The following is a 12,383-nucleotide window of genomic DNA, read 5'->3' as shown; positions in this document are numbered from 1 at the left end:
TTTGTTTGCTTTTTTTTTTTCCTTTTGCTTTCCACTGACTAACAAAGTAAGTATAAAAGAGGAGATAATCTATTTACTCAAGCATTTTTCTGAGAACAGTTTGCTGGTATGAGATTGGAACACCGCCCCGCCAACTGCTAATGAATATAAAGGGGGAGGGGGTGGCTTCATAGCAGAGAGGCCTGGCCGACACCAGTCTGTCTACATGGTGGAGGTCAGCATTGCCATTAGAAGCTCAGGTAGGCACGTGTCCCTGATGGGACACGAGGAGCCTCCTGCCAAGAGTGCATGTCCTGTGTCCAGCTACGAGAAAACAGTGACGGATGGGGTTCACCCTGAGAACGAGGGGCCGGTAGCCTCTTTCGGATGGCCAAAGACATAAGAGGCGGGGGAAGAGCCAGCAACTGTTCCAGGCGAAAGAACCCTGATGAGACAGGATGATTAAATGCAAACCTGCTCCTGGATACGATTTTGAATCCGAAAGGAAAAAAAAAAAAAAAAACACGTTTTCACCTCTTAGAAAAATTTTAATGGGACCCTACCCATTGGGCAGTAAGGTAATCAGCACCAACCTCTGCCTGGGAGGGGTGAATGGGGGTGACGTACGTGGGCGACCTTTATGGGAGGAGAAACAGAACACACTCCAATATTTATGTCATGCTGCCCCATGATTCCTAAACATGAAAGAGAAAAGGAGAGACAGAGAAAGAAACAGTGGGAGGAAATGTCAGGAATAGAGACAACTGGGGAATCTGGGTGAAGGGATGTCAGAGTCTCTCTCAATTTTTCTGTAGGATAGAAACTATTGAGAAATGTTAAAACGGTGCTCATGTTAAAAAAACAAAGAAAACAAAGCCCGAATAAATGAACCTCACAGACAGAGATAGAACATGAAGATGGAGCAAAGTCCCTCACTACAAGGGAAGAAAACCACAGGAAGCATCCAGGCAGGGGACGGAAGACGTGCAAGAAAGGCTCGGGCACAGTGTGGCAAGGGAACAGAGAGAAACACGGTGTGGCTGGATCCCCAGGCTATGGGAACACTGGGGGAGGTCCTGTCGAGTTGTAAAGAGTTCTGAAAGCCAAACCTGTGCATTTGATTGAATCCTACCCTAGTTGCAAGACTGAGGGAATGGTTAGATATGCAGACTAAGGGGAGAGGGGAAATGGGATGAGAAGGGGACTAGAGAGAAGAGGGGAGGGGAAGAGGTTAAAAAGAAAAAGGGGGGCAGTGGATAGAAAGCTAAGACCAGGGTATCTGGGTGGCTCAGTCAGTTGAGCATCTGACTCTTGATCTCAGCTCAGGTCTTGATCTCAAGATCATGAGTTCAAGTCCCGTGTTAGGCTCCATGTTGTGCCCAACTTAAAAGCCTGAATACAAGAGCCTACTTAGTAAAAATAATAAAAGAAAGAAAGAAGAAAGCTACAACCAAATACCCACACTCAGGTCCAACTTAAAGTCACCTAACCTCTCGAGAATAGTGTGCAACCCTTGAAACAAACGTAAAAACGAATGGAATCAAAGATTCTAAGCTCTGAAATCACTGCCACAAACCTTCATTACCACTGACCGAATCCAGCTAAGTGCAAAGCACTGTCCTGAACAAGCCGCACATCTCCAGAAGGTGAACCATTTCACAGCCAGGCTCAGAAACGAGAGACTCTACTTCAAGTTGCACAGAACCCAGGGCCATGGTTCAACCTCAGCTTCATGTGACTCCAAAGCCCTCCACCGTGCCACCGTTGTAATTCTGTACACACTTTACTTCTTAGAGGCAGGTTCAAAAACTGTCTCTTATATAATTCTAGACTCTGGAGTTCTCTCTTTTCCATTTATATGCATTTAGAGTGGCAAATAAAAGGCAGGCACAAAACAGCAAAAACACCTGCTGTTCATCAGTTATCAAGGAAAAGATGAAAATAGACACAAACCTCCATCACCTCAAAATCCAGGAATGGGTATTTAAAATGATCTGGGATTACCCAGAAAAGATTAAAGAATGTTCACCATTTTCTTTTAAGACAGCAGGGTAACAAGCCTGACCACATGCTGAAACACAGCACTGCAACAGTGCCTGGCACTTAAGAAACACCATAGATGTTAAATAAAAATCTTTACAAGAAAAAAAAAAAAAAACGGAAGTAAAATCTTGCGCTGAGTTTTTTTTCATTTTGAGGTGCTGGGACTATGGGACTTTATGGCTATAATTTTAGACCTCCATGTAGTCTCTACAGAAAATGGGAAAGGGTTATTTTTCCACTCATCTTTAAAAATCAATACACATCATGTGCATAATGATAAGGCATTTATTTGCATAACCACCTAGTAACCAAATTCTGCTAGGAGATTCCTATACCTGCGTCTCCACTGTCATCGGGGCTACTGATTTGGGGGGCTAACATAAAATAGAGCAAAGTCAAAAAGGAAGCTTCTGAATCAAGTGTAAGCCAGCACGGCACAGGAAGGCCGGCTTTACAGGAACCTGAACAGGGAAAGGTGGTGGGAAGAGCGATCCCAAGGCACGCTGCAGTACAGTCGTGACACATGGAGCCAGACGAGCAGCACCTGGTGTCCCAGCCAGGCTGCAGGTGAGGAAGGACTCGCTTCAGCCAAGCACCGTCATCACACTGAATTAGTACAGTTGAGTTCAAGTTCACTGGTTTGGCAGTTTTGTTGCATTTCACCTATATATATATATTTTTTTTTTAAGTTTTATAGTTTAAAACATAGTAGTTGATGAGTATCTTCAAAGGTGGTATTTATTAAAGAATCACTGCAGTAAAAATAATTTTAGGAAAATACTGGAATAATTTTTCCTATGTGTTACTCACACCAGGAAAATAATGTGCTATGGTCTTAATCATTTGCTGCCCTGTATTCATTCCCAGGTAACACCTACTATTCCAGATTTCAGTAAAGATTTATTTATTTATTTATTTATTTGAGTAAAGAACCAAATTAAAAACTGTACTAACTAGAGGCAAGATACTGCTTTGGTGTCTAGAAGTTTTACTACCTTGAATAGTGAAGCCCTTAGAATTGACTGAAGTCCATCTTCAAGGTCAAGATACCAAGTTACATATGGGGTGACCTAACCTGCAGTGTGTTTCATTTTGAGGATCCAGAGTTCACAGTTAAGGTCTTTCTAGAACAGAATCCCATTTTAGCCTTGTTTTTACAGTAAACAGGGTCACACCTATAGTGTTCAGTCATTACTATTTCCCCAAACTAAATGTTACCACAAAAGCCAGATTATATATAACATGGGCCATCTACACGTCTTCCCTCTGATACTTCCTTGATTATGGGATTATGGGCAAACAACCAATAGCTTTGGGCAGGAAATCTAACCTCACACAACAACCAAATTCCACATTGCCATAAATAATATGGGAATGAAATGAGCTTAACCACGAGTACCTAATCCCGTACTGGGTACACAACAAAGAGGAAGTATGGAAAGGACCAGAGGTACTGAGCCCCTCTGTGCACCAGACACATTTTCAATGTCACCTCCTTTAGCCTCACAAAGCCTGGGACATAAGGACTACTCTCACTTTATTGGGGGGGGGGGGGGTGATCTTGAAACAGAGCACATGATGGTCCCAGACCTCACAGCCGGTGGGTGGATGGTAGGACTTGGAACCCAAAGACCATGCTCCCACTTCTCTGCTAAGCTGCCTGTAACACAGGCAGGCAGCCCTGTCTGCTCAAGTACCACTTCATTATTAAAGACTCGACAAAGGAGAAATTGACAAAATTAAGAACAAGATTAAGACAAAAATGAATCTGCCCTTGCTAATCAAGGACTTATACTGGCTAGGAAGTTAAATTCAGTAACCAGTGTTTTAAACTGACTTAGTATTAAGGCTATGACGAAAAGCGTATCCTATAAGAAACCATATTTAAAAAAAAAAAAAAAAAAAGATGACAGTATTTTACAGTCTCCTAGAACTTTTTGTTAAAATCATCTTAAGAAAAAGAACAGAAATTGATAAATATTCACTCGCTTCATAAAAACTGAAGATAAGAGCATAAATAATAAGTGACATTTTTGGACAGAGGCTTCACCTGCAAAGATCCGAACAGTTTAGGTAGTGATGAGCTAGCAGCTGTACTTCATTGAACATCAAAGTCTGCGTGGCGGCATAATTCTTTTTATCTTCAGTTTTATTCCACAGAACTACTCCCTCTTCTAAATCACTAACAAAGCAGTGGCATAAAAGTCAGAAGGCAGCAGGACTTACTTTGGCTCTCCTATCTTGACGCCAGGATGCTGTGTGTAGGCATGGGAATGTGTGCTTGGGGCAGACTTAAACGCCATGGGACAAATAGGACACTTGTAGAAGACTTCACAGTGAGAGCCCTGGATGTGAGACTTCAGAGCGGCCACGTCAGAGTACACGACATTGCAATGGACACACCTGCCAGGAAAACAAACACGCGGTCGTCAGCACGGGGCCCTCACGCACGTGCACCGTAACCGTAAAAGTCACGTAGAACGAGCATGTTTCAATGGCCTCTAGGAAGTAGGTCTTTTTTTTTTCTATTTATAACAGATTAAATTATTTTTATATATTTAAGAAGGAAGATCATGAAGAAGAAAAACAAAACTAAAATGGTCTACTTCTTGGGCATCTTTAAAGCTGCCAGGTTCCAGATGGTGGGGAGACCAATGGATTGTGGGAGCTGTGTCAAGGCCAGGGAACTCGGCAAGACTCTATGGCTTGTGACTCTGGAGAACACTCCCAAGTGCTGGATTCTAACCCCAGGCTCTGAGGTTCCTCACCACTCCCTCTACCTAATGGCATTTTCAATGGAAGAAATCTTCCCTATCTCAATCCACATGTGAGAACAAATAAGTATGGCTTCAAAGCCATGGCCACGGTCTCCTTGGATACACTGATGTGGTCAATGTACCTGGAGTTAAGGGGGCCTAGAGAGTAGAGAAGGTTAACTACCTAGACTGTCTCCCGGAAAATAAGCTCAAGTACACTTACATTTAAGAAATAACATGAATAACTTCTGAAAATCAACATCACTAAATAGTCTTTCCAGTTAACTTCTTTACTTCTTGAATGTGTAATAATTTGATTAGTTCATGAGCTAACCAAATCTAGTCCTTCAGAAACAAGCTCTGACACTTAAATGCAATGCTCCCCCAAATCTCCTCTTTCTCATGTAGGGATTCTCAGCAACACTGGTAACACATCCATTTGATGACCTTGTTTGTTGTTTCTTGTTCACACCTGAAAACTACCTGAGGGTGGTCTCTGTAGATGCCTAAGAGTCTGTGGAGGTAAATCTTTCATGCACCTAAGCAGACATACTCCTGGATATGAAGGTGGGAGCTGACATGGGAAGGGGCACTGCAGACAGGGCCTGCCTTCCAGCAGGCAGTGCTCCATTACTTCTGCATGAATTTAAGGTACTTTGGTTCCTAGAACCTCCCTTCCAAATTCATGGAGATGCTTCCAAAGTCACACAGGAGGGGCATTCTCCAAAGTGCAGGGGTTCCATAGAGCATGCATGTTAAGCTTTGCAAGCATTCCATAAAAATCATAATTCGTGCATTAACTTTTTAAATGACTTAAGACATAATGTTCAGCAGCATATACATTAAAAACACTAAACAGTAACAGAATAAGGAAAGCCCTTCTATCTTACCTACTTGAACTATTATTTAGGTGATAAAGCCACCCAAGCACACTGAAATTATTTTGGGTTAATATGAACTTGTGTGGTCTTAAACACGTTACTGATCCTCCCTGGGCCAGTTTCTCGTTTGTAAAAGGAGAAGAGCCAAACTCAGTCACTTTTTAGTCCTTCCCAACCCCACAGGCCTATGATTGCTCCGTAAGAGGAAGATCACAGAAAACAAAAATGGATTACTAACGAAACAGAAGGACCCTCTCCACCAGCACCATCAACAGGAAAATTTTCTCATCAAGGGCAGAAAGGTGGTGTTCAAAGGGCAAAGACCTAGGTAGGGCAAAAAGAAACAAAGAACTAATTCTCTCAAGTCACCTGGACTGGAAGGAAGATTTAATCTCAAGGAATATAAACAGGAAGTGAAAGCATTTAGACAGTAGCTGAAGGAGGAGGTGGCAAAGGTGTGGCCCAGAGAGCACCATGGAAGCCAAGGGAAAACCCTCTTTAGCATTGAGGACAGAAAGCAGAGAATTTAAAAACCAGTTAAGAAAAGAGAGAGTGTTAAATATCTGCTCACAGGTGGAAGAAAAAGGTTCAGGGACAACAGAGGCCGACAAAGACTGGAAACAAGATAAATATATAAGATGACAGAATTTGAAGGGTTCATATGATATCTTAATGCTACTAAAATCCTGTCAATTAATAAATATCTCGTGTACCTGAGGTCCTTTGTGTTCTGGGTACCAATCAAGTTTCTCTTCATGTTAAAAAAATATGTATTTTTTTAATGTTTATAGTATGCAACCCTATAAACCCCCCTCCCTTTCTAAATGCAGATCTAATCGATCAAGAAGTAGGAAAATTCATAGAAACATAGGACATTTACCAAATCAACCAGGAGCTACGAGTGACCCCTTCGGTATCTGGGAGATGCTCTTGATCAAGAGGAGAAAGAACAAAGCACGATGAGTCATAAGAAACAAGTAAGGCATGGGAACTATGTTAGAGAGACTTCTCTGGCCAAAGAAAACAACAAGTTGAAATTGATTAAATATAGAGCCAAAAAGGAGCATGGTAGAAATAACAAGGCCAAGGGACTGCTAAGTCCCTGTCAAGTATTAGGCTGGGTCATTATTTGAAAATTAAGGTCAAACATTTTTTTTCTCCCACCTAAAGAGGTAAACATGAACAAGCAGAATGCACACATAGTAGTATTTTTACAGCTCTTTTAAGCCTCAACTCCAAGAAAAAAAAAAAACTATACTAAACACAAATTTTTTAAATTCCAAATGCCAAATTTAAGTAACTTTGGGGGGGTGGGGCAAGGGATAAGCTTTTCCAACGGCGTTGATTACTTTTAGCTTGACTGTAGAGCTTGTTTTAATTTAGGAAAGACACCAGGAATAGCGAGAATTGCAGAAGTCCTGCTTCCTTTATTCATTCCAGCCTAAGTTTACTTTCATTATACTCAAAAAATAAACATTTGAGCAAAGTTTGGCATCTGTTAAAAGAAGAACACAAGAGAAAATGTTGCAGAACTGCTTTCCATTATTAAACAAAGAACCCAGTAATAACAGTTTCAAAACATGGGATAAGAACCAACGTTATCGGTGGTATATGGGTTTTGTGGAAGGAGGGCACCTTCAATGTGTGGCTCTCCTCTGCACACAGAGCATGCGTTTTGATCATCCTGTTTTACTCTGTAACATCCCAGGTACCACACCAATTTTACAGACAGAGGCACCATGGCATAGGAAAGAATACATGAATTACCACAAAACTAGTGGCAAAAAACTCTAGCTCCTTAATCTCCAAACCAACATTTCCTACTAGGGTGGATCCCCACGCATTAAGCATTTGCCCATCACAGGTTTGGAGGCATGAGATAAAAATATGAATGAAGTCTAAGTGTTAGAAAAATGGACAGAGCCACCAAGGAGTTGATGATGCTGCAACCTAAATTTAACTGAAATAAAAGCATCCAATTATGCCGACTAGACTTCATTTTTATAAAATATCATAACTGTATAACTAGAAGACATCACTGTATTAACAGGCTAACATTCAAGTTACAGGCAACCAAACACTTAATTTTAAGATAAACACACAGTACAGTAATACCTCTATTAACAAAGACACTGTGTATCAACGACATATTTCCTTGGCTGACCTCCGTGGAGTCAAAATATAAAAGGCACAGGAATGCATTTCAGAAGGTCACAAAGTAGAAGGCCAAGTTCAAATACATTATCACTCAATGATAGCTAAATGAACATTAGATTCGCCAGATGTTGTAGAAGACGTTATCTGAGATTCTTGGGTGGGCAGTGAGAGGGGCCATAGCTAAGATGTACAGAGACGAGGGAAATGCCCGGACCTGGGTAATGGGGAAGAAGGGATGGAGGAAGGTTATCTGAGGTGGAAGATTCTTCCACAAAGAGCGATGTTAGGAAAAGACAAACACCCAATCCTTCGACAGGAAGAAGTAAAAGGAAGGGACCATGCACCTTTTCTGTTTGGATCAGAGGAGACATATTAAGGGGTACAGAGATGCACGGTGTTCTTATAGGAGTTAAAATGCAGAGAGCGTGACAAGAGAAGGGTGCTGGAAAGGGTGCAGAAAGAAAAGGCTCTAGTGGTTCATCAAAGCCGAACGTGGCTGCATGCACAGTCTTGGAGGATGACGGGCTCCGTTTACCCTCAGCTCTGTAGGGACCAGAGGGCCAACACCACAAGGGCTCACGCAGACCAACTCTACCGCAAATGAACTCGGTTCCCAAAGGATCTGTTAATTGAGGTATCACTGTATGACCCTGAAAACGGTGTGCACAGACCGCGCGAAACGCTGTGCGGTTTACGAGTGAACAGGCTTTACTTGCACGTTTAAGCGAACAATATACTGACCGAAAACCAACTCTCCGCGTGTAGTGCAGACAGTTCTTGGTGACGTGGCTCTGGAAGTGCACCGACCTGCAGATGGCCCCGCACTCGGGGCAGGTGTAGGGAGATTTGTGCTGATGGATTCTCTGGTGAGATGCATAACTGCACTGGTTAGGAAGCAGCATCTGGCAGATAGTGCAAGTCTTCTAGATAAACCAGAGGGGGAAACAGGGTTGGTCCTACGAAGTTGTTTCTAATATGCAAAGAAGCGTGGTTAAACCCCAAAATAATTGCACATCGCTAATTTCAAATACTGCTAGCACAGATTCTAAACCCAAGGAAACATCAAACTTGAAAGTTAAACGTTTAATGTAAAAATCCCTTGCCCTGGAAAATAAAAATAGTATGTACCACTACGTTGTCAGGGTCATCCCAAAACATGAGGTCAAGAGAATGTCGGCTTCAGGCCGACTTCCAATTCTGTTACTTTTACATTTTGTTCAGTGCAGAGGAGGGGCATTAGAGGAGGTCATCTTATAAATTACATTAGCAAGTCAGCTTTAATGTGTAATTACAAGTTTACAGGCATCTATCTCAACAGTAGCCAGTTCCCACAACTCATAAAAAACTTTCTTCAGAATATTAAAATTAATCAGAGACTAATCCAGCTTCTTTCTTTCCCCAGTCACTTCAGTTACCTGAAATCTAAAATACAGAAATGCAAAAGAATGACCACAGCAATTAGTTGTTTCTCTTCCCCTTGAAATCATCTTTCAATGGATGAGCTAGAGTTTATAGGATTTATAAGATAACCAATGAATTCAAATTCAGATACATAAATTTCAATATTAAACTGAAACCTTACAAAGCTTAAAATCTAGTCACATATAAAGACAGAAATGCTCTCTGGAAAAGGCTCTACACTTCACTAATCAGGAAAACCTGAAACACACTAAAACTGAAAACACATTTTTTTTCATCCTCTTAGATATAAACAGTAATCGTGGCATATAAAACTCAAAAACTGATAACTTAAGGTAAATACAAAGTGAAGACTTACTGTGTCCACTCCCAAAGCAAACCTAACACAGCACGAGATAAAACGTATTCCAATTCTAGTTAGCCATTCATGCAACAAGTACCTACTACCTTCTAAAATGTCTAATTTGTACTGAAGTCAGTTAAAGAAATTCTCAAAATACAGACTCTGGCTAAGATTTAAAATGACCTTTTATAACAAGAGGCATAACACTTTTAAAACATTTTTTTCTTTTAGCATTTAAATCAAGCCCCCAAAATTAAGGTTTTAAATTTCTGAGCAACTAAACTATGGAAAACCAGAAACTTGCTTGAAAATTCTGTCCAACTTTCCTTCTGAAAGGACTAAAAATACAAATGTTTTCCCACAAAACGTTTATTGTAATCACAAAATAAGAACATCACAGGCAGCTTTGATGAGGCCAGCATCATTTAAAAAAAAAAAAAAAAGTTCCTCTTCTAACAATGCATACAGCCAGGATTAAAACAAGCCACAACAAGGAAAAGTCATCTGCACCTTCATGCATTAGAAGATCCCGTTGATGTCTACACTATCACAGGTAATCACTGGTTCCTTTGAACTCAGGTCTTCTATTTGCTTTCCCCACATGGTCATTAATCCCAGGCAGTGAATCGTAACACCTGCATTTCCACGCGCAACTGAGATAGGGATCCCATCCTACTATAGGCCAAGTCATGAACTGAGTACTTTAAATACATGTAAATGCAACATCTCATTCAATTCTCATAACAATCTAGGACATAGGTAAGTGAAATCATTGGGAAGCTGCATACATTGCTGGACCTAGGAGCTCACTACTTAACCTATCAGAAGTGCCTGACCATCATGTTAGGATTCGAGGATATCTACAGCTGCGTCTATAGCCCCTCTTTTATCTACAGCAATATTGTTATGCTATTTGATAATGGGGAAAAACAGCAACGTAAGTCTAAGAAAACCTAAAAAAAAAAAAAAAAAAGAAAGAAAAAAAACTGAAAATAGCTTTCACATTATCTCTTGTCAAGGTGTATCAACAAATACCCTTTGTGATATGCACAAAATTCACAATAAATTATTTACTCTGCCCTGTTGGGCATTTGCTTGTTTATAATACCTCTAAAAATATATAAAACAGTCACGGAAATATTGGCAAATGAAAAGGCTTTGTTGCTAGCAGGTTAGATTATCGAAATGATTCAAGAGATTTTATGAGCTACAGAGTGTTCTTTACAACAGAATTCTCGAAATGTGAAGGCCACGGAAAATGTGGTAAGAGTAACAGCAACAACAAATGCCACCATTTCAATACCGACCTTGCTCAGACCTGTTTCCTGGAGAGGGGAAGCATTCCCTTGGTGATGCACCTGTGTGGTGGGGAGGTCCGGCTGGGGGAGCTCTGTGAGGGCTGCTGGCGGCTGTCCCACCCCTCTCCCTTCCTGGCCACTGACTAGCTCTGAGTATTTGCACTCACCCATTTCCCCTGGCTGGGGCTTCTCACCCACTCTAGACACAGAAGTTCCAGAAAGTGGGAGCTAGTACACACTACTGCCCCAAGTGAAAATGCATCCATATTTTGCAGTTACTGAAATGGGAGACTCCATCACTGGGAATCACACTGGGTAAAGACCTTATCTATAACTTAAACACACACACATGTATATATGTTCATACACATACACTGTATTTACTTCCACATTTCTCTCTAGGTACCTGCTTCCACTTCTTGCCTCTATTCCATTTTGAGAAAAAGCATGGTATTTTTGTTGTAGATATTCTCTTCCTTGATACTTGTGTGGTACCAATAGTTTTAAATTCATATGACTCGTGCCTAACTGTACTCCCTGAAGGTGTTTAGCTTCACTGTACCTGTTATAATGCTGTGAATACCCCCTGCTTCCTGAGACAGTGCTACAGCATTTTCACAGCACTAAAGAGAATATCCCATTAGCTTCTCTGAGACACTTTGAATTTGTGGCAATAACACCCATTCTCCAGATTTGGGGGGATATACTAGTACAGGGTCAGACCAGGATTCTTTGTGGTATAAAAGAATCTGACTTTCCTTCCTTTTTTGTAAATCAAAGGAACTACAATATATCTTAAAACTCTAATTCTCTACTATATAAGTTGAGGTTATTTACAAGAAGATAAAGCAGTTTAATGGGGCAGTACTTACTGTTTGAATAGAAAAAAGTATACAATTGGCCCTTGAACAACATGGTTTGAACTGCACGGGTCCACGTACATGAGGATTTTTTACAGTACTGCAAGGTAATTTATCTTCCTTGTGATTTTAACATTTTTTTTCTCTAGCTTACATAAGGATATGATATATAATACACACAACATACAAAATATGTTAATCAACTGTTTATGTTATTGGAAGGCTTCCACTCAATAGTAGGCTATTAGGTGGGCAGGTGGACAGGGGATGGGCTAAATGGGTGACAGGTGTGGAGGACACTTGTGATGAGCACTGGGTGTTTTACATAAATGATGAATCACTAAATTCTAACATTACACTCTATGTCAGCTAACTAAAATTTAAATAAAAACTTAAATTTCCTACTCTGGGGCAGACTCCTTTGCTCAGAGAACTGCGACTTTTTAAAGATACTACTTTTCCAAAGTCAAGTAACATGAGAAAGAGACAGGAAGATAAAGCTGAAAAGTAATCACATTCCATATGTGACAATTACTCATATTGTGCCTTCTCCACCCGGTCCTGGCACTGCCACGGGCAGCTGGCGCGCAGACACAGCTGGCAGGAAGGGGAATGGGGCACATCACGGTCCTACTGAGGACTCGGGG

The 12,383-nt window shown here is 41.0% G+C and overlaps 1 protein-coding gene across 10 annotated transcripts in view; it reads right to left on the bottom strand.

The window, feature by feature from the left end:
• The window catches only part of ZNF532 (zinc finger protein 532), a 106,551-nt gene that overhangs the window by 33,530 nt on the left and 60,638 nt on the right, over positions 1-12,383 (bottom strand). For 8 of the 10 annotated variants that reach the window (XM_041739434.1, XM_041739432.1, XM_041739430.1 and 5 more), the window contains 2 exons: positions 8,558-8,739; positions 4,249-4,425 (listed from right to left, as the gene is read on the bottom strand). The exons of 1 other annotated variant lie outside the window; for it this stretch is intronic. In XM_041739434.1, the coding sequence (XP_041595368.1) occupies positions 4,249-4,425; positions 8,558-8,739 (359 nt within the window). The remainder of the gene's footprint in view (positions 1-4,248; positions 4,426-8,557; positions 8,740-12,383) is intronic. One more of the 10 variants, XM_041739436.1, reaches the window with a different exon arrangement.

This window comes from Vulpes lagopus, chromosome 24 (assembly GCF_018345385.1).
Source record: "Vulpes lagopus strain Blue_001 chromosome 24, ASM1834538v1, whole genome shotgun sequence".
NCBI lineage: Eukaryota > Metazoa > Chordata > Mammalia > Carnivora > Canidae > Vulpes > Vulpes lagopus.
Note: the sequence above shows the minus strand (reverse complement) of the source record. Positions and strands in the feature narration are given on the sequence as shown.